This window comes from Myxocyprinus asiaticus, chromosome 13 (genome assembly GCF_019703515.2).
Source record: "Myxocyprinus asiaticus isolate MX2 ecotype Aquarium Trade chromosome 13, UBuf_Myxa_2, whole genome shotgun sequence".
NCBI classification, from domain to species: Eukaryota; Metazoa; Chordata; class Actinopteri; order Cypriniformes; family Catostomidae; genus Myxocyprinus; species Myxocyprinus asiaticus.
In genome coordinates this window covers 26,510,770-26,534,494 of record NC_059356.1, presented here as the reverse complement: position 1 = coordinate 26,534,494, position 23,725 = coordinate 26,510,770, and the positions used below count along the sequence as shown (strand labels likewise).

At 37.1% G+C, this 23,725-nt stretch overlaps 1 protein-coding gene across 6 annotated transcripts in view; it reads right to left on the bottom strand.

Moving 5' to 3' along the window:
- LOC127450924 (trinucleotide repeat-containing gene 6C protein-like) overlaps positions 1-22,914 on the bottom strand; it is a 91,545-nt gene extending 68,631 nt beyond the window's left edge. For 5 of the 6 annotated variants that reach the window (XM_051715399.1, XM_051715401.1, XM_051715403.1 and 2 more), the window contains exons 1-3: positions 22,303-22,914; positions 8,246-8,348; positions 7,584-7,605 (exon numbers count right to left, since the gene is read on the bottom strand). In XM_051715399.1, the coding sequence (XP_051571359.1) occupies positions 7,584-7,605; positions 8,246-8,308 (85 nt within the window). In that variant the 5' untranslated portion in view covers positions 8,309-8,348; positions 22,303-22,914. Of the gene's footprint in view, positions 1-7,583; positions 7,606-8,245; positions 8,349-18,646; positions 19,516-22,302 lie in introns of all 6 variants that reach the window. The other variant, XM_051715400.1, reaches the window with a different exon arrangement.
- Between the last annotated feature and the right edge of the window lie 811 nt (positions 22,915-23,725).

Sequence of the window (23,725 nt, the reverse complement as noted above, 5' to 3'; positions counted from 1 at the left end):
ATGCACGAAGACGCAGTGGCGATATGGTTAAAATGTAATTGCTGTGATTAATGGTAATGTGACCAATATTAATCTGATTTAAATTGGGATCCTCACAGAATAGCACTGGGATGAGTGTCTGATGAGATATTGCGAGTATCTGGAGAGCGCACATGTTTGATTGACACCGCGAGTGAGCATATTAAAGGGAGTGAAGCTGAAAATGCTCATGATTGCTCAAACATTCTCTATCGCTCAACACAACGTCTGATTGTCATGACTCACATTACATCAGGCATACCCAGATTTGTATACGCATGTTTATTTGTTGTTTAATTCCTTTTTATACCGTTTGCAGTTACTTTATCCTCTCCATGCTCACAGTGCAGGGAGTCAGAATTACTACCGTAATGACTCTAGAAAATGGGTAACTTTATATTCATACACGTGTAATTCTTACACATTTGTAAAAACAAACCTGCATATTTATCTGAATAACAGCACGTCTGAAAATTCATGAATACTTAGAACTGCCAACAATTCACAATACAGAGACCACACTGTCATGCATCAAGGGCTGAGAAAGTGCTCATTCATTAGCGTAGCAGTGTATGTGTGATTCCTTGCGTGCTGCAAAAAAGATTGGTCCTATTTCTAGGCACAATTGGCCGATCACAAGCACTTAAGAAAACAGTTTATTTCAGGGTTTTAGCAGAAAGTGGCGTACTGAAACATCATGTAAACAAGAATGCTGATTTGCTTATGCCGTTTAAAAGGAATTAAGAGAAAGCGGTTTAACACACCAAGGTTTTTCTCTGAGAACTTAGATTCGGCGTTCTGATGGGTGTTTGAAGAGTGTGTGTGCGTGGAACAGACCGGGAAAACAAACATCATAGGATGGAGCCCAACAACTTTTCAACAACCAGTGGGAGTCCAGTGTGAAAATTACATATACTATAAACAATGCCCATTAATACACACCAATGTAAAATATTGACTCAGATATACCCCTCACATATGTGCTCGTACACTGGGGGAATCCCAGAGTTCTACGTAAGAGGGAAACCCCACTATTGCGCCGCAATTCTGCTGCAGGTCGTGATAGAAAGTAAAGGAAACAAACAGCAACAACTCTGGAAATCTGGAAATAAAGCAAAGAAAAGGAGAATAAAATAACGAAGTCTTCCTCAGATCCCATGTTTGTTATTTAAACAAGCGTCGCTGGAAAATTACATTGCTGTGGAGAAAGCTGCTTACTGACAGAGCCGCATGTATACAGGAGTAAAGAGTACGCCGTTTATACAGTGCATGTAAACAGGATGCTGTTTTCTTGCAATAACTTGCTTTCTCGCAATAAGCCGCTTTCTGGTGTCCAGAGATGTTTGCTTGAAGGAACACATTTGATTATATTTTGAAAAAAAAAAAAAAAAAAAAATCCTGTGCTGGTCTGATTTGCTGTTTGTTAAGGTGTTCAAACGCATTAGTGCTTCAGACAGAAATAAATCGCATATGAAGATATTTCTTTTTCTAAAGGTGGCTTTAAAAATCGAAGTGGCTGGTAAAATTGGGTCAAAAAAGTTCATTTCGTACACTGCTCTCAACTGAGGTGCGAAAAAATGCCAAAGATCTGCAGTGGAGGCATCATGGATATCAAATGTGAGGGTGAGTTAGAGTAACTATATTAAGAAAATGCCAGCCTGGTCTCATGAAATTTCTGTGAATATGACAACATTTTTACAATTCTGTGCTGTATAACATGTTTGGCTGTAGTTTTCCAATGAAGTGTCCAGCTGGGGGCACCAAAAGCAAGTAAAATTGTGTCGTAACCAGACATGGTTTTAAGGTGAATTTTTTTTTTTTTTTAAACATACCTACCTAACCTAAAACTTTTGACTGAGCCTAACCATTAGTGTTTTAATATATATATGAGAAGTTAAAAAAAGACATTCTTACCTTACCAATGCCTAAATCTAACCATTAGTGTTTTAAAATGCAGAAGCGAAATTAAAAAGCACATTTTCTGAAGTAAGCTCCTCATTTCATGCTGCTTCTATGACTCTGTAATGTCACGTGTCAGCTTGAGTTAATGGCTGGACTTGAACCGCGGTCGTCCGACTCTAAGGCTACGTTCACACTGCAAGCCTTAATGCTCAATTCCGATTTATTGATCAGATCCGATTTTTGGGGGGGCTGTTCACATTATTTTTTTAAATGTGGCCAATATCAGATTCCAGTGTGAACTGATCGCGGTCCTGAACTGACCCGCATGCGCAAAAGAAGAATAACAAAGACGTCACACGCAGCACGTTGTCGTACTGAAGGAAACATGGAGGTCAGCGAAATCAGCGTTTACGCGTTTTTTATAAGGTCATGTTCTACTGAAGCCAACTAATACGTGAGCAGGTAATACGGAGGATGAGGATGAGGAGAAAGAGAACAAAATGTTTAATTATGGCTTTTTATGGAGCAATGGCTTCTAGTTCTATACAGATGTGGGTGTGGATGTGGAGATTGAGCCAGAAGTGGTGGCACTGTGACATGAATGGCTTCATGAAACCGAATTCATCCAAAATTTCAGGATGTCAAGGGCTACTATTAATTACATCTGTGAGCGCCTCTCCACAACAAGTGATGTAAAAGTCACATGAATTCCGATTTGACTGTTCAGACTGAGGTCGAATATCCGACCACATATGGAAGTGGCACAGATCAGATTTGAAAATGCCATTCACACTGTCATCCAAGTAACAGACCTGTGTCACATGTGAGGGAAAAAATTCAGATTTTGGCCACATTCAGCTGCAGTGTGAACGTAGCCTAAGGCTGCATCCGAAACCAGGAAAATGCTACCTTCAGAGACCAGCTGCCTTAAGAGTTCCATTCATTCAAAACAGTTTGGTCAGTCAAGCCAAATATTTATATATTTATATATATATATATATATATATATATATATATATATATATATATATATATATATATATATATATATATAATTTGTAAATAAAGATAACTATTCATAATTATTTCCTCTTTATATATTGAATTATTGTTATTTGAGGGGCTTTCTCAGCAAATATGTATATATGCGATTAATTTGATTAAAACATTTTATAGATTGACAGCCCTATTTATTTCACAAGATGAGAAATTGCTACATCTCAAATTTTCAATATACTTCACTGTATGCATGAACAAGGTAATATGCAGGCCTTAGATTGTGTATCTGTGTGAGCATGTGGAAAGAAAGCCACCTTAAAGAAAGAAAGAAAGAAAGAATGAGAATGGGAAAGGAGAGGTGATGGGAGGGATGATTGTTCTCAGTTGTCTGAAAATATTCGGAGGCCTTTGAGCTTCTCTGCGGACAAAATCAAGAGACTTGAGCTGAAAGGAAACTTAAGCAGGTTCTCACTCTTACTTTCCCATAACTCCATCGTTCCCTTCCTACTTTCCTACAAAGTGTCTTTGTATCAAACGATACTTTCTGTTCTTTCCTATTATTCTTCTTCATTCCATAAAAAACACTCCCACTGTTTGGCAGAAGCACTTCCCTGTAAATGCTTGTGTATTTCCCCTTTATGGGGCCTCCTGCCCCTCTCTTAAAAAGAGAAAGATGGGTAGTCTTACTGTGTGTGGCTGCTCACTCTGTACCAGAGTGCAGCACTTCTTCCTCTGGGAGTCTCTATCCAGGACTTCACACCTCTGAGATGATACAAACATGTCATGCTGAATTTTACATTCCCGTAAGGGAGTTCTGAAACCAAGTATACTGTATGTTCTGAAACCAAATTTGTTTGTATGTTGATTCTATCATGGATGGCAAACTATGGATGGATCTGTATTGTTGACTAGTTGTTGATTAGTTTATCTCAATTTTGTTCTATTTTTTTTTTTACTTTAATATTTTTAGCAGCTGCAATTTAAAGGGGATGAATGTAGAGAAAAAATTTTTTTTTTTTTGAGAGGGTGTGTTAGTGTGTAGACAGTCTAACGATTAATGCTAGATTGCATCTATGGTAGCCTAATAATTATTTTTTATGTAGCCCTTCCATAAATTACCAAGAAATACATCTCAGTGTCTTCTGAATATGACACAAATCACACAAGTTTGGATTAAAAGAATAGTTCACCCAAAAATAAAAACAGCACTGAATCCATTATGGCAGCAACATCAATAACATCAAACATCAAAATCTGAGTGCCTTGCCAAGCGTTAAGTACTATTTGCTGCTATTGCATTGAATTCAAACAACAGGACTGGATTAAATCACCATTAAATTATTTACTTTTGTTTTCCACAGAAAGAAAGTAAGTCATAAGGGTTTGGAACGACATAAGGGTTTGTAAGAAATGATGGAATTTTAATTTTTAAAATGTTCCTTTAAGGCTAGACGTGGAAGGAATAAGTATATCCTTATCAGCCGCAGATAATATGTGTCCTTAGGCACGGTGGCCCGAGATGGGATAAAGAGAGACATGAAATGAAGCCAAACCAGATTAGATCTAATTAGCAGAACTCCACAAATGCCCCTTGTGCACCCAGATTAAAGAACCCAGAGATTCTCTGTGCTGACTCATACAATGACACAGCGATTCAGAAGATGGAAGTGCAAGAGAAGGACAAAGAGAGAGCTCTGCAACTCTATTCTGCAGAGTATTTAGCAATGGAAGGTCTATCTGTCTCTAAAGACAAGAGTAGTGGAATGCATCCATGAAAAAAGGGCCAGCATTCCCTCCTGTGTAAAGTCTGATGTTTGAGAGTTCCAGCATTAGCAGATGCTCTAATGAGATTTATGACTGTCTATCCCTCACATGACATAAGCCCCACTCCCATCTGCCCCAAGACTGCTCTGCTGCAGCCCTCAAAAACCCCTTTCTGCCATATCAAATTTACTGCTTCATACCTCACCCTGTATCAGTGAAGAGGGCGTGACCTGTCGTATGGGGGCAAGAAGTCTAGATCCAAACATCTCAGCACATGTCTTCCTCCCATGCTCCCACTGTCTGACCTCCAGTGCCATCACTTCCTCTCCTAGTCATTTGTATTGTCCCTTTGGCTGTTGCCAAACACCTTAGAGATTAAACACTGATATACAGGATCGATATACATCTAGACTAACCTAGGACAGATACATTTGGATAAATACTTTTTATGGAATGTAATAAAGGCGTCTGTTTACAATGAAACTTCACATAAGAAAAGTGAAGTCAATGCCCTAGAGATTTTTAGCAAAAACACCAACAATTTTAGCAGTATTCATTTTGTAGTTTACTGCAGGGCCAGTTTAGTCTGGTAAATAACATTCAACCTTCAAATGCTAAAAAGCACAATCTTCTGAATCACTCAACAGCAAACAGAGGTGGTTGATTTGTCTCAAACTTTTTTTGCAAACATATGATTTGTGTCATTCAATTCACCCACAAAAATCAGTTCATAAGCATATGCTCTGATTCTGATCAAAAGTATTGTCTAAACCCCATTCACACGTGAAAATGGCACTACAGTGGATGGTATTACGTTACTCACCCTGGCATTGATACACACACTGAGGTGACACAGCCTCCTCCATCAGTGCAATAATCTATAGGAACAGTCATGTTCTGCCTTTGCATTATTTCAGTTCTGCTATCATACAGTGGCGCTTACTGTTGTGTATTTCATCAAAACAAAGCATGAATAATCAAAGTAATGACAATTATAGGGTTACTTCACCCAAAAATACAAATTCTCTCATCATTTACTCACCTTCATGCCATCCTAGATGTGTATGAATTTCTTTCTTCTGCAGAACACATATTAAGATTTTTAGAAGAATATCTCAGCTCTGTAGGTCCATTCAATGCAAGTGAATGGGTGCCAAAATTTTGATGCTCCAAAGTCTACATAAGGGCAAGATACAAGTACTCCAGATGTCTCTGGTGGTTAAATCTATATCTTATGAAGTGATATGATAAGTATGGGTGAGAAACAGATCAATATTTAAGTCCTTTTTCCTTCACTTTCACTTTCTTTTTCTGTTTATGGTGATTCACTTTATTCGTGCATATCATCCCCTAAAGTGCAGAGAGGAGAATTTATGATAATAAAATGACTTAAATATCGATCTGTTTCTCACCCACACCTATCATACTGTGTCTTAAAACATGGAATTAACCACTGAAGTCATATTGATTACTTTTATGCTCCCTTTATGTGGATTTTGGAGCTTCACAAATTTGGCACCCATTCACTTGCATTGTGAGGACCGACAGAGCTGAAATATTCTTCTAAAAAATCTTCATTAGTGTACTACAGAAGAAAGAAAGTCATACACATCTGGGATGCCAGGAGGGTGAGTAAATTATAAGAGAATTAAAATTTTTGGGTGAACTATCCCTTTAAGAGTAGTACAGATATACTAGCAAGTTGTATCAAGCAGCTTTTTAACCATTTCAAATGTCTGCAGTACACTGTAGGTGTTTGAGGAACTGCATGTGATGCAAACATATAATCCATGCTGTTGCGGGTTATTTTGACCCGAATAAAGGCCTGTTCACACCAAAACCGTGATGATTTTGTGAGACAAACCTCTGACGAAAGGTTTATTCACACAGAGTCCATAAAAATTAAACAAAAAACTATTTTACTCCTGTACAGTAGGCGGCGCTGTTGTTGTTCTACAAACATATCTTATGCCCGCACCTCCAGCTGTTACAGATTAATATATTGAATGCATTTAAAGCATTTATTTACCTAATTTGGTATAACTGTTTCATTATGTTCTTTCCATGATGTTGATGCATTTTGAGGAGTCTATAATCTATGTTTTTTATGTGAGTGAGATGAGAAAAGATTGCTGTTGGATATTTATTTGCACATGTATTTTGCTACAATTATATTCCAAACGGACTCCCGAACCATACAGTATTCTCTTTTTATAATGCCTGGATAAAATAACACAAGGTACAGTGATATTAATACATGTGGAAAAATTTACATTAAGAATAAAAAGTACATTATAACATATGTTGCATAATATTAAAAGAATATAAAAGAATACCCTGGCTCTAAAATTATTGCAATACTTTGTTACATTACACCTGCAGTGGTTCTGCAATTTGTTTGTCTACAGCAAAATATAGAAGAGTCTTTTTTGGGGGATTTTCTATGAGCTTAGAGCAAATTAATTGCTGAACCTCGCTGCTATTTTTAATGCCATGAGAATATAACAGGCACAGTGATATGGGCTACATATTAAATAATGTACATCAGACAAAAAAACATAAACAGACTTTCAAAAACAGAACAGGTTTATGTTTGCAGTACGAAGGGTCCATGAACTGCAACTATTTATTTTTAATTATATAATTTTCAGGGGCCTGTATCAGCTGCACGTATGAAACTTCGTAAGATCCTCCATAGATGTGATGGGAACATGGCAATGGAAAATGCTTGCACTGTCACCATCTCTCTGACACACAATCAGCAACAAACAGCAAGTTGTGACTCTTTCATAGGGTCCATTTTTCGCTTCATTTCAATGATAACAGCACAGAAGGGTTAAGCATCAACATTTATATTTAAATTGTTTTAATACAGCATTGCAGTGAGAATCACAACTAACCTTTGGTTTTCTGTTCAGCAATCTGAAAAGAAAGAACAAAGGTAGACTGAGCGATGAACACTTTCACAGGTCATTGTATAAAAAAATCTTTTGACAATGAATATTTAGCTGCATTCCAGAACAAAAAAATAAAGTACTGGTAGTGAAAACATGACTAGTAGCCTTTAAAACAATCAACTGTATCTTGGCCATTCTGTAAACTGACACACTGCACATTGCCTATCCAAAATGATTCGCATTATTCGTGCATATCGCCCCCTAATGTGCATAGAGGAGAATTTAAGATAAAAAAATGACTTAAATATTGATCTGTTTCTCACCCACACCTATCATATTGTGTCTTAACATATGGAATTAACCACTGGAGTCATACTGACAAGTAACTTTTTTACTCGGACAAGTGAATGACCAATTTAATGCTTAATGATGTCGAGCCCATGGTGTATTTCAACTAAATGAAATACACCATGCACATACATAAACCCTGATTTTCAACAGGCTGCTGTGAGCAGGCCTGAAGATTGACACTTGTGGCCCAGGGGCTGTAATGTCTCAGGCTTATGACAGATGCAGTTAGGTGTCTGTTAAGCGGCTTTTAAAAGGAGGACACAAACAAAAGATTCTGAGTGAAAGCTTGTGAGTCAAAGGAAAGAATCTCTCACCTTTTTCTGAGCAGCTTCCTTCTTTTTCTTTTCTTCTTGCTTTTTCTTTTTCTTTTCTTCCATCAAATGGTTCTCCTCTTCTGTTTCTTGTTTTGTCCCAAGGCTGTAAAAGAATATCAACTATTAGTATCTATAAGTAGCCCCAATGTAAATTTTTCAAATACAACAAACTGACAAAGCAACACTTGCTAACATTTTAATCTTAAAATAGTATCCAATAAAATATAGAATAATAGGAGCACAGAGTATTGAAATTATTTCTAAACTTGGCAATACATTTATAAAATATTTCAATAGGAGCTTATAGAAAGTTTAGCTGACTATTTGAAGCTGATTGGTGGAAAAACATGCCCACATTTCCAGCAGAGATGTTTGATCGATCAGGAGTCACCTCACACTAATTTGGTGTTAATCAATCAATATCACTGCAGCACACTTAAGCAATATCACACAAGCAAGAGTGCTGTTGTATTAAATATCAGAGCAGCTGTGATCACAGGTAATCACCATAGTTAATCATAGCCATGCTGCACTGTAAACCTCAATGCTAAGTAATTAAATGTATTGAGTAGGGAAAAATTAAATAATTCAAATTAGTTCAAATAAATTAATCTTGATGAGTATTTAGAACTTTCTCTTTCTTTTGAGTTCACGAAACTGACAACTTTTAAGTAACCTGAACTGTTTTATTGTTTTGAGTTTAATTAACTTAACAGAAATTGTTTGGTAAACTCAAATTTGGCAGTGGATTTCTTGTTCCCAGCATGTTTTGCATGGGACTTGATAGGGAAAGTAAATGTTAAAATTAAGTGTTATTTTGTGTGTTTTTGCAACATAAATGCAAAGGGGGAAACTTGTTAGTGTTTAATGTTGCCATTTAGAAGGGTTTCTGTTATGTTGGAGTTTTGGGGATACCATTATGGTGAAGAGTGGAGCTTGAGCTTTGGTTGAGGACCGATACCAAGTGTGTATCTTACTTTTATCCATTATTCAGTAAGTCACTAGTCAGACTTACTTGGTTGAATAAAGTGATGAAAATAACTGATTTGTGTTGCAAAAAAATAAATAAAATAAAAATAACAAATCTGGTGGTTTACTCAAAATTAAGTGCCATCAAAATGTATGAGTTAGCTTACTCAATTTGTCAAGTTAAGAGCAATTAGCATGTATAAGTAGTACAAAATCAAAACCTGACGGTTCCACTTCCTTAAATTTGGAATTTATTAACTTATACATTTTTTTGAGTTCTGTTAACTTATTCAGGTTTACAGTGTGTCAAAACAATAGCACAATTACAAGTGTGATATTGCTTCTAGAACAGTTCTATAAAAAGAAGGTAACTTACATTTTAGACACAATACGTAGTTATTTTGTGTTTTATTTACACTTAATGTTTGTAAGATATACAAAACAATCCAACTGAAATAATTTAAGTTGAGTCCACATAATGTTGTCATAGCTTATTTTACATGTACATGTGTACAGAGCTCCTTACTGTCTAGCCAATATATATATATATATATATATATATATATTATACATATTATATATATATATATATATATATATATATATATATATATACATATATATATATATATATATATATATATATATATATATATATATATATATATATAAAACCCTATAAACCATATAATAATAATACCATGTTTGCTGATGAAGGGAGAGACTCTGCTACAAAGCAATAAACTTGTGTGGCTTCACAGAATAAAATGAAGTCTGGTGGTTTACCATCGATATTAAGACTGAGCCACAAAAATAAATACACTTCAGCAAAACATTCGTCTTGTCTTAAGGAAAAAAGACCAAACAGCCTGAAATAGAATAACCTATTTTAATGGCACATTTATTACATAATAAAGCCAAACTGCATATAGATAAAATAAACCAGAATTCAATCACTGATTCAAAAACAGGCTTGCAAAAATAAATAAACTGTTTCAAGACTGTTTTAATAAAATAAAATATCAATCAGTGAAAGGTTTAGAGGTATAAAAAGTGGTATGAATCTTTGGGCTTACTGTATGTTAACAAGAGTGACAATGAATGAAAATGGCAGAAAAGATGTTGAGATTTAGACACTTCTTTTAGAAATAAATACATTGACTCAAACTTTGTTACTTCTATGCCACCTGTTTTTAATAAACTCTTCATGAGTGGGTGACGGTTAGAGTAGAGATAAACAAATGCGACATAAACCACAAGCATCTGGAAATGTTACCAACTGACGCAAGATTGCTAGAAACATTTTTGTGACAAAAAAAAACGTACCATAGTTTTTCACAGGAGCACAGGATAATATACGGTAAGTTCTGACATTCATCAATAAACAGCATAAAAGAATAGTTCACACAAAAACGTTAATTTTGTTATTAACTCAACTTTACGTCATTCCAAACCTATTTGCTGTTATTTTTTTTCCAAGGAACAAAGGAGAAAATTGTAATAATTTTCGACTCCCTGTTTTCCATATGGCAATAGGCTATAGCTCTGAAAATGTCATACAAGCACCAAAAGTAGTTCATCCGACTAATGAATTATTTCAAGTTTTTTAAAGCCATACAATACAGTAATTTTGTGCAATGAACTGACTGAAATTTAAGTCACAATCAAATTTAACTCAAATCAAATCATTTATACAACTATGGCGCTGGTAGGACATCAATTGGTTCTTATGGGTCTCATGACCAAAGTGTCATGATGTCAGACCTGTGCTATTTTTGACAATGGCTAATTTTCATCTGCTGTCCCTGGGCAGGTTAATGTCAAAGGTCAAAATTACACTCAAAATACATTTTAAATATTGAAACTTACACATTATACAAAATTTTAAAATTACCATAACAATCAAAACCAATCAGTAACTAATCTTAAAAAACATGAAACTCAAAAACACAATATAAAAAATCCCTAAGACAATACTAATACTAAATACCATGTTGGAGCTTTCAAATCAGCTGGAAGTGCATTCCAGTCATGGGTTGCTCTAAAACCAAAAGATAACTGACCAAAAACACTCTTTCTTAATGGTATTTTACAATCACCCCTAACGCCAGCCCTAGCTACATTTCCTGTAATTTTATTAATGTACTGTTTAAACATAGGCGGGGTAAGACCAATGAGAATTTTAAGTCAACAGTAGACCTACAAATGTAGTCAAATTTTCCCAATTCAAGAAATTATACTTTATTAAAATATGACAGTGATGATGCCCATTTGATTTTTGTCTAGTACCTTAAGAGCCTGCTTGTACACCGTTTCAACCGGCTTCAGAACAGATTTACATGTCTTATTTACAGAGTCCAGGTAGTCATACAATATGTAATATGAGGATTTTATTATATAGAAATGATTCAACATTTTTCCTTTTGTGTTCCACAGAATAAAATAACAGCATATGGGTTTTGAATGACATGTGGGTGAGCAAATAATGACAGAATTTTCATTTTTGGGTAAATTATTCCTTTAAACATCAAGGTTCCATAGAGATTCAAAGCAGGCATTCAGTTTAATTGTTCAAACATGGACAACCTTTGACAAACGGAAAGAATCGTATGTGTTTAGTTTAGTTCCTTGCTTTCCTTATTGGTTTAATCTTTATTCCTATGTAATGTGCTCCAAGTCACAGCCAGAGTGAAGTACTGATATAGGAAACAGTGGTAGGTAGAGAAGAGAGGAGGAGGAGAAACGAGCGAGTTGAAGAAACGGTACAGACATGGTGGTGGTGGGTGGGGGGGCCTAGACGCTCTCTGGGCACCGAGCCAAAAAATGTCAGCGCTGCAAGACAAACAAGAGAGCCATGAGCCCACGGGAATCCGCTGGCTGGCAACGGCAGCACACAGCAGAAGAAACCTGCAGCCCCTCCATCCGACACAATCATGCATTACGAACCCACAACTTCCGAGCCATTTAAGAAGACCAGACCTGACATGCCTGTAAACCCCTGGATAATTTGAAAATCTCCTCTAGTCAGCCAGTCACACTCAACAAACAACGCAGACAAAAGACGGGGTAAAAGAACCTTTTAGGGCTGATTTAAAGGTATTGTTACCCAAAAATGGAAATTCTGCCATTATTTACTCACTTTCATTTGTTACAAACCTATATAACTTACTTTCTTCAGTGGAACACAAAAGGAGATTTTAGGCAGAATGTTAGGGACTTACAGCCTCCATTCACTTTCATTGTGGAAAGAAGAGCAGCATCAACATTCCTCATAATTTCTTCTTGTGTTCCATGAAAGGAGAAAAGCCATACAGGTCTGGAACAACTTTAGGGTGATTAAATGATGGCAGGTTTTTAATTTTTGGGTGAACTAATGCTTTAATTTCCGCAGGCGAATACAGTTGAAGACAGAAGTTTACATACACCTTAGCCAAATACATTTAAACTCAGTTTTTCACAATTCCTGACATTTAATCATAAAAAACATTCCCTGTCTTAGGTCAGTTAGGATCACTACTTTATTTAAGAATGTGAAATGTCAGAATAATAGTAGAGAGAATGATTTATTTCAGCTATTATTTCTTTCATCACATTCCCAGTGGGTCAGAAGTTTACATATACAGGTGCATCTCAATAAATTAGAATGTCGTGGAAAAGTTCATTTATTTCAGTAATTCAACTCAAATTGTGAAACTCGTGTATTAAATAAATTCAATGCACACAGACTGAAGTAGTTTAAGTCTTTGGTTCTTTTAATTGTGATGATTTTGGCTCACATTTAACAAAAACCCACCAATTCACTATCTCAACAAATTAGAATACATCATAAGACCAATAAAAAAAACATTTTTAGTGAATTGTTGGCCTTCTGGAAAGTATGTTCATTTACTGTATATGTACTCAATACTTGGTAGGGGCTCCTTTTGCTTTAATTACTGCCTCAGTTCGGCGTGGCATGGAGGTGATCAGTTTGTGGCACTGCTGAGGTGGTATGGAAGCCCAGTTTTCTTTGACAGTGGTCTTCAGCTCATCTGCATTTTTTGGTCTCTTGTTTCTCATTTTCCTCTTGACAATACCCCATAGATTCTCTATGGGGTTCAGGTCTGGTGAGTTTGCTGGCCAGTCAAGCACACCAACACCATGGTCATTTAACCAACTTTTGGTGCTTTTGGCAGTGTGGGCAGGTACCAAATCCTGCTGGAAAATGAAATCAGCATCTTTAAAAAGCTGGTCAGCAGAAGGAAGCATGAAGTGCTCCAAAATGTCTTGGTAAATGGGTGCAGTGACTTCGGTTTTCAAAAAACACAATGGACCAACACCAGCAGATGACATTGCACCTCAAATCATCACAGACTGTGGAAACTTAACACTGGACTTCAAGCAACTTGGGCTATGAGCTTCTCCTCCCTTCCTCCAGACTCTAGGACCTTGGTTTCCAAATGAAATACAAAACTTGCTCTCATCTGAAAAGAGGACTTTGGACCACTGGGCAACAGTCCAGTTCTCCTTAGCCCAGGTAAGACGCCTCTGACGTTGTCTGTGGTTCAGGAGTGGCTTAACAAGAGGAATACGACAACTGTAGCCAAATTCCTTGACATGTCTGTGTGTGGTGGCTCTTGATGCATTGACCCCAGCCTCAGTCCATTCCTTGTGAAGTTCACCCAAATTCTTGAATCGATTTTGCTGGACAATCATAAGGCTGCGGTTCTCTCGGTTGTGCATCTTTTTCTTCCACACTTTTTCCTTCCACTCAACTTTCTGTTAACATGCAGCACTCTGTGAACAGCCAGCTTGAATGTTTGTGGCTTACCCTCCTTGTGAAGGGTGTCAGTGATTGTCTTCTGGACAACTGTCAGATCAGCAGTCTTCCCCACGATTGTGTAGCCTAGTGAACCAAACTGAGAGACCATTTTGAAGGCTCAGGAAACCTTTGCAGGTGTTTTGAGTTGATTAGCTGATTGGCATGTCACCATATTCTAATTTTTTGAGATAGTGAATTGGTGGGTTTTTTAAATGTGAGCCAAAATCATCATAATTAAAAGAACCAAAGACTTAAACTACTTCAGTCTGTGTGCACTGAATTTATTTAATACACGAGTTTCACAATTTGAGTTGAATTACTGAAATAAATGAACTTTTCCACGACATTCTAATTTATTGAGATGCACCTGTACATTGTTAGTATTCGGTAGCATTGCCTTTAAATTGTTTAACTTGGGTCAAAATTTCAAGGTAGTCTTCCACAAGTTTCTCACAATAAGTTGCTGGAATTTTTGCCCATTCCTGCAGGCAGAACTGGTGTAACTGTGTCAGGTTTGTAGGCCTCCTTGCTCGCACATGCTTTTTCAGTTCTGCGGGCAGGGCTTTGTGATAGCCACTCCAATACCTTGACTTTGTTGTCCTTAAGCCATTTTGCCACAACTTTGTAGTTATGCTTAGGGTCATTGTCCATTTGGAAAACCCATTTGCGAGTTTTAACTTCCTGGCTGATGTCTTGATGTTGCTTCAATATATCCATAGAGGTTTCCTTCCACATGATGCCATCTATTTTGTGAAGTGCATCAGTCCCTCCTGCAGCAAAGCACCCCCACAAAAAGATGCTGCCACCCCCATGCTTCACAGTTGGGATGGTTTTCTTCAGCTTGCAAGCCTCACCCTTCTTCCTCCAAACATAACGATGGTCATTATGGCCGAACAGTTAAATTTTTGTTTCATTAAGGTAGACCTTAAAATACATCCACAGGTACACCTCCAATTCAGTACACCTCCTATCAGAAGCTAATTGGCTAATTGCCTAAAGGCTTGACATCATTTTCTGGAATTTTCCAAGCTGCTTAAAGGCGCAGTTAACTTTGTAAACTTCTGACCCACTGGAATTGTGATATAGTCAATTAAAAGTGAAACAATCTGTCTGTAAACAATTGTTGGAAAAATTATTCATGTCATGCACAAAGTAGATGTCCTAAATGACTTGCCACAGCTATAGTTTGCTAATATTAAATATGTGGAGTGGTTAAAAAATTGTGTATGTAAAGTGTATGTAAACTTCTGACTTTAACTGCATATACATAAAAAAAATTTTAAAAAGGCATTTTAAGAATTCTGGACCACATATATAGGAACCTTTTAATTCCATTGTAGAAAACATTCTGCCAGTCTGAATGACAATGAAAAACAGTGAAAGGAGATTTTTCATAAATCAAAATAGCTTCAGTGGATTGACTCGCTGTCATAGTGGTCCCAATGACTTTCATCTTCCTGCAGTCACTAATGAAAGCACTTTCACAAAGCTCTGCTGACAATTTATTGCCCTAATAGATCACACAAATGCCTTCCATAAAGACCCCTGTCATTATACTCAAATCGCGTATGTGCGATTGCACATTTGTCTCAATAAAATGCAAAACATCTAACAGTTCAGCACACTAATGGACTTAGCATAAGAGGAAGCTCATGTAACGGGCTAAATTGAGAGTGATCAGTTCTAAGGTTATTAGTGATGCATCAAGGGGGGAAAAGAGTCAACTTGAACTTTAGCAGAATTAAAACAAACACTGTAAACAGCCCATGGCTTTTCATTGAGTTTTCAGAGTGGTTTCAGGGTGGACTAGGGATGTCAAATGTACCAGAACCTTAGTACCAATGCTTCAATACAAGTCTTTCGGCAGTATTGGGAGTACTGACTCAACTCAGTACAAGGTCAAGACAGCCTTTACCACACATGTTGTTTTTTAGTAGTACGCAACCAATTAGGGCTGGGTGATATATCGAATATTAACGATATAATTGAGATAATTTTGCTGACTATGTAAAATTGACCAATATCGTCAATATCGTGATGATTTTAATGTGCTTTCATTTGGCCATTAAGTTTTATAAAGAGTGAATCAGTAGACTAATTTCACGATCCTTCAGGGCTGCACAATTAAACAAAATAACATCAAAATGAAAAGCTGGTCATATGTGATTATTAATCCACAAAAGGGTGTGATTTAAAGACAGATAAACATGGTCTTTGTGTGATTCAGAACAAACCAGTAACACGCTGATCTGTGTGCATGGCGGCGCTCTCAGATCAGTTCACGTGCATTGTGAAATCAAAGTAATGCAGGTTCAAGCATTCCAAACATTAGTAACACAAATCTACAAACGTGGCACAGAATTACAGAAAAGGAGGAGATTACAGCATTGCAGGAAATGCAGAACATTGTAAACTGTCAAATACACATATACCTTTTTCACAGACTGTGATGATGCGTTTCCGTCTTATTTAGCAGTGTAAATAGCAAACATATGATCATTTTTTAAAATACGTTTTTAACATAATGTTTTGTGTTATATTACCCTGGAATTAGTTTTAAAAAATGAATTACCACAGCTGAGAGGGGGTTTTGATTACAGCTACTGAGTCAGTCAGTATTTGGCATCTTCTCCAATCTGACTGTCTTAATCCACCGCTCTCTATTTTTACTTTTTTTTTCTTCTGGAAAGTCATTCAAAAGTAATAGTGGATTTTTTCTTTTGCTCTTGGAGCAAATGGGTAAGTGAAAATAATATTTACTGTGGTCTCCCATTCACTCCTGTTCACCGCTGTCGAAGTTTGCCCTGCAAACGTTTACTTCCGCGTTCCAAAACCCGGAGTGTGAAAAAGGTCCATTGCCTTTTCTGTGTCGAAATAAAAGCTCCTTGTGAAGTTGAAGTAAATACTGCAGTACTTTCAGTGTCAAAATAAAAGACAGAAATATATTACTTTTATATATCACAAATCTAATAATCAGAATAATAATGATAATTCGGCATTATATTATAATAATAAACCTGATGTATCCCACAGTGCAATGTTCAACTGGGGTTTCAAAAATAAGTCAGTGATGTAGCTTTGCACAGTAAAAACATTTGAAGGTAAATAATGCTTATTAAGATACTATGTATCATTGTGTATGAAATATAAATATAAAGTGCATATCAATGAAAATGACTGAATTTCATTCTCCTTTGTGTTTATTTAATGAAAAACTAATTATTAGATTTTCATTTAATGTCTCTAAAATATTTAATCTACTTGGCTACAGTGGCTGTTTGGATGAAATGATGGTTCCTCTGATAAAAACAAAAAAACAAAAACAAAAACAAAAAAAAAAACACTTTTGAGCCATTTTAGAGAAAATACATAATTATCGAGAAATACTGAGATAAAATTTAAGACATATCGCCCAGCCCTACATCCAATATAGTTTGAACAACCACAGTCTCGTCATAAGGGTTTTTTAAATAACTGTAGACAATTTAAGGTGATGATGGCCAAATGAATGCATGTGCAAATGCCTTAAGTTTTGAATTTGCTGTTGGGGGGGGGGGTGTAAATTATTACAATAATTTAAAGCTGCAGTGTGCAATTTCTGTGCCAAACAGAACTGTTTTCAAAAAGATTTGCCCCAAACGATCTCTCCATCGTCCACTGTTCAGAGTAACAGGTAACCCCACCAAAAACACATGCCACTGGTTGAGTCAATGTTGATGTCGGGCTTGTCAAGATGCTCACACAAAGCAATTTTGAAAGCATAAAAAAATAAAAATAAAAATAAATAAAAAAATACTTTTTTTTTTTTTTATTTAGTAAAAATCAACCTTTACAGTCTCTGACCACCTGGGATAGGAGAAAAAAAATTTAAACACTGAAAAAATAAAGGAATAATTCACCCAAAAATTATCATTCTCTCATCATTTTCTCACCCTCATAACACCTGACTTTGTAGAAGACGTGGAATATACCACTTGATTGTCAAGAACACTTTTCTGCTACATTTGTACTTTTTGGAGTTTGAAAGTTCTGATCCCCTTTGACATGCATTGTACATTATACATTTAATTATTATAATTTATATTTCTATTTTGTTCTTTTTCAGATGACCTGAAAACTTCAAGCAGTGTTTACTTAATGTTATGGACTAATTTCTTCTTGCACAGTTTATTACATTAAATCAATATAACAGAGCTGTCATGTTGCATGAAACTAAGCAGGTGAAATATGGAAATCTAAAGAATAAAACATCAATAAAAGGCATCTTAAAAGGTGAATGAATTCAGAGAACTGCTACAATATCTCATTGCAGAGAGGGAATCTTGCCCTTGAAAGACCATTTTGGCCATCAATTTGACCCATTTTCCACCAATCAGAGAAGAATGTGAAGATGAAGATGCTGAAAATGCCGAAGACACAACCTAAGCTCAAAACTCAACCTCCTCAAGTCTCAAAGCACATGCCTGAACATGAGAGGCTGGGTAGTACAAATCATAACACTCAAAAGTTCATAAAGGGATCATTACAGCTCTCTATGCATAAATAAGTTTCCAGAGACTTAACCTCAATGCTGGGCACAAGCTTATGGTATCAAGGTATTGCAGTAAAAGGACTACTATGATATTATATACCATGATGAAGCAATCTGATGAGGGTCAGTGGGACACAGATCCAGTTGTAACCTTCAGAGATCAACACACTGCAAATCTATCTTTGGAAGTGACAGCTGTTGGTTAGTGTGTTGTATCCAAAAAAATAAATAAAACTGTGCTATTGACAGACCATATTGATTCAAGTGATCAATGTCAATATTATCAAAGCATTAGGCTATTGCTTTAGTGTTGTCATACAGAATATTGTTATCGTTAGTAAACAATAAAGAGACAAAAACCAAAAGCACTGCTTAAAGTCTACTTAATACATAACAAGGGACCTTTTGTTCGATAAATAAAACCACTTTCCTGGGTTGCTTACATAAAGAATGTGGGATTGGCCTAATCAATCATCTAGAAAACAGAACCTCATGGAAAATAAATGTTAAGTTTGGCAGCACTGAGTGATTTCTAAGCTAAGTGATACTAGTTTGATGCAAGTGACTGTGCTGAGCTCAGATGGGGTCTTGAGCATCTTGGATTCGCTGATGAGTCCAATGTACAAACAGTGCAATGCTCATGTGTCATGTATCGCTGTGCATTTTCAACACCAAGTGCTGAAAATAGCAACAAATTTGCAATTTCTTCTGTAAACACCTATTTAAAAAATGTAAGCCGAAAATAAGTTACAAGTCAAACAGAAAACAAATAGAGTTTGGGTGCTTATCAAATGGAAGGCTGCAGCCTCGTAAGGCTGAATAACTCGGCTGCCACGTCATCAAGCATCGTCGAAGGCCATCTCAAATGTGAGGACACTTGGCAGCCTCGTTTCGCAGCCTTTGTTTGCCATATTTTGGACGCATCAGGTGTATCCTTCGTGGCCTTCAAACACCCACAATCCTTTGCACCTGTCCAAAATTATAAAAAAGGCAGAAAACGAGCCGCGTGACCATGGAGGCGGAAACCTTTATGCTTCCTTTTTTTCTCTCTCTTCAAGTTTATATTTGCATTAGCAGATATGACAATATGTAGAAAAATTTAAAAAAATGCAAGTAGTTTAGACAATACAACAAATTAGAAGATACAAAGCACTAAAAAGAAATAAATAATATTAATAAAAGGGCAATTATATGAATTTGAAAAGCTTTAAAGCTTTAAAGTTTATAGTTTTTACAAGTCTAGGGTTCCGTTTTTTTCATGATTGAAAGAATTTCAATATAAATTCTAAGATCAGTGTTGCAAAATGTATTTTATAAAGGCTTTTCTTAAGTATATGGGTTTTCTAAACAAAGTAAAATATCACATGGTTCTAAGCATATGGTTTGCCATGCACACTTACTAGACCGTGTCATTCTAGTGCCGAATGCTTAGGAGGAGTCTAGCCTGCAGCCACGGAAGGACTTGTCTAGGAAGGACACAGCCTAACTAGGATGCAGCCTTCCGTTTGAGAAGGCAAAAGGTTTCAGACAAACTGAGATACAAGCCAATGCTGCTTTTAACAATATTTCCTTTATAGCAATAATATTAATTCCTTATAACACTGTAGTAACTATGGTATTTCGGTCAGAAAAGTAGTAGATTCATACTAAATTTACCAGGGAAATTAATGAATTTGTAGAGGCTGTAGTTAGGCTGTACTTTCTAAGTGTTAATTCATCTATTTAATAACAAATACCATAGTTTACATATACTGTATATATAACACTTAACGTTAATCCAACCATGGAAAAGAGGAGCCATCCATGGTTTTAAGTGTGGTCTTGTTCAAAATGCCACAGATAAACCTATAGTTACTATGCAGGAACTATAGTAAAGTTTCATAAGGGATAGCACACCAGAGTCAACAACAATGACTTCACTCCAATAAACAACAGCTACAAATTGCCAAAATATAAAGCCACATGGTGCAAATCCCTAGCCAGTAACGCTGGTAGAGCTTCATAGGAACAAGCTGTAAGGGGCAATGTGACCTAAGCTTTATGGTAATCTGAGCATTAAGTGGCCTCTTTTGGTCTGACCCTTTTTCACTCCCGGAGAACACACAGCCCTTTCCAAAGGTCTGGCCCTGACAGGAGGCCCCTGACCATACACGGGTTGCAAAAGCTCCCCCTGCCAAATTAGCAACTGAACCACATGAACAGTCATGGGGACAGGACGTTTGACATTGGTGCCGTCCTCAGACAGGAAGCGTGTTAGCATTATCCTGCATAGCCGAGCAGCTTTATCCAGTTCAGTACAAAAATGTACCACAGTAATCATAGTTTCCATCAAAACACCACAGTCAGTACGGTTATTGTTAAGACAATGAAACTGTGAGCACTTGGCCACTACTGTCATCAATAAAGCAATTGAACTTACTGACAGAAGGATTCTAAAAGCTTCCTGGACTGTCCGACTAGTAAGGTGCTGTTCACACACACAGAATGTCGCATCTCACTGTTTTTGAGCGTCTTGAGCAGGCAGGTTTGTAGATTCCTGGGGTTGCAGCATGAAGCATTTATATGTTTATATATAAATATTGGGGGGGGATAATCAAAACAACCAATTACAACAACCCCCCTCCACCCCCATATTTAATATTTATACCATTATTAATGGAAACATAAATGCTTCAAGCTCCAACCCCCCCAATGTTCAAACCAAATCTACGCCCTTGTGCGCAGGTGTTAAAAACTCATCTCGAGACACCTGCGTTGGTGGCCTTGCGGCTAGCTGTTTAGTGCAAGAACAAGTTGGATGTGAAGGGCCCCTTCATTGTACTGATTTTATCATTGTATAGTAGTAACAATGGAATTTTAGCAGAAACTATGAATTTAGTAAGCATTACTTAAAACAGTAGTTACTCTTACCTAAAGCCAAAACCCAATAAACTCTCTAGCCGCATTTTCAGTTGACAAATTTAAGACCAAACACTTGTTATTCACTGATAATCGTTCTGTTGTGTTTGAGGAATCTGAATCTTTCAGTCATTAGAAAGACTGCCTGAAGCAAGAGCCTCGAGCAGACGGCGCATGAACAATGTGACATTTCTAATCGAAATGCGCTCAAATAATAGACACCATAGTGGTGCTTTCTCTGGCATTCATTGATCTGGATAAGAATGAGGCGAAGGCTCGATATTATGACAGAACTGTGGCATGATTCCCCATACCAATCTGATCAATATCAAGCGCCCAGGGAAACACTAGGGATGTCTCAAACCAGAGCTCCTTGTACATACTGGACACATGCATTCGAGTGCAAATTCTCAAAATCTAGCGTGGAATAAGAGCAATACAATAGGCATAATGAAATGTCAGCAACATTGACAGGCACTTTTCACATCCAATCTTCTTGTTTCACTCTTAAATATGCCTGAAATCTGTGAAGAACAGGCAGTTATCATGCATGCGTTTACAAAAATGAGTAAACATTTGCACGCGCAAGCTATTTCAAGCAGCCACCAAAACAGAAAAGCACTGATAAAATAGAAAAGACTGGCGCATGCAATTAAACGCGCTGTTTTTGGGCAACAGTCCACGTTAAGTGTTAGTGATTCCTTCTCATATGGTGTCCCCGCTCAATGTCAATGACTGTCAGAAACAGATTAGCACAAAAGAGAATCCTAAAATGACGCATTGACACTGTACACAGAAATGATCACAACCCCGCCCACTTAAATATTTTTAAGCGTTTTAAATAATTGCGCGTCTTACCTTTATTTCGCACACGGGGCAATTGCGGTCTGCTGTTCAAATCTGATGCACGCGCTGCGTGGTGAAGGAGGATGTTGTCGATACCCGTACTGACACTGATCAGATATTCCTCCTTCAGTCGCAGTCAGGCACTCACTCTTGCAGTGAGCTGCAGTGGCTTTCCAGTTGAGGAATTCACCTCTCAATATGCAAGACAGAGGAATTTATCCAGAGGGGGGAAACATCTCTTTAAAAATGTCAGTGCAAACAGTAAAAAGACTTTGAACGACGATTTGCTCATCAGCTAGAAAGCTCGAGGTTGATCTGCTGTAACATTTCGGCGATTTTTCGGAGCAGCTACACCCGCGCGCACTCACACGGGCAGTTTAAGCTTTTTCTGAATGACGTTTTTACTTCGAGAAAGGCGATGTTTGGATGTATAAAGTGCGTAAAGGGAAATATTTCAGCATGCCTTTAGTTCGCTAAAACGCATGTAAAAGTGTTCACACGAGCAAATGTCCCGATGCTTAGCGATTAAGTAAATTCCAAAGCATCCATTTAAAATGATACTGCACTGAGGTGAAGTGTTCACTGAGCTTTCGTTTGCAGCGCTCCAGCAGCCATTTTGTTGAAACTGACAACAGCGGCTCAGTGGAGTAAAACAGGAAGTGCCCCCGTACCCCAGCGACATGTCACGTGGCTTCCACTGACAAACAATCAAACCTCTCTGTTAAAATATTGCTCCGCCTTTATGGTTACTATGACAACGAGTGCCGAGGAACTACCACCCTCCCCCAACAACAAGCACAGTCGCATACTGAAGCACACCAATGTGCAGACCGCCACCCCTCGCGTGCTCTTGCCTAATTATGCCAGATTAAGCTTTGTCAGCAATGCTTTAAAACGTATGCCTTAAAACATAGTCGTTTTAGAGAGTTCTGCATGCCTGTAGAAATGTGTTGTTGCGTTTTGGACATCCTTGCACCAGCAGGGGGCACAATTTCAACAAACCACTGAGCACCTATTATGGTTTTTTAAATATTACCTTTCATGCAGTGTTATATAGCTGTTTGTGAATGTAAAAAGTCCGCAAAGTTTAAAAAATCAAAGTGCACGACAAATGGAGTTACTGACTCCCAAAAGAAAGAACCGATTCTGAACACCTGAAACGAGTCTTTAGTAATTCCAGACTTATTTCCTGTACTAACCTACATAATTTGGTAACAAAAAACCTGCCTCTGGTCTTCATTGGTTGCTCGCGGACAGCTTTGACCCGCCCTCAAACACTACACTAAGCGGTAGATCAATCACAACAGACTGGGACATCTGACCAATCAGAGCAGTGTAGGCTCTCTGAAAGGAGGAGTTTAGAATGAATCCTTTAGAATGGATTATTGAACGAGTTGTTTGAGACAAGGGAAAAAAAGGTAATGCTGCAATTTAA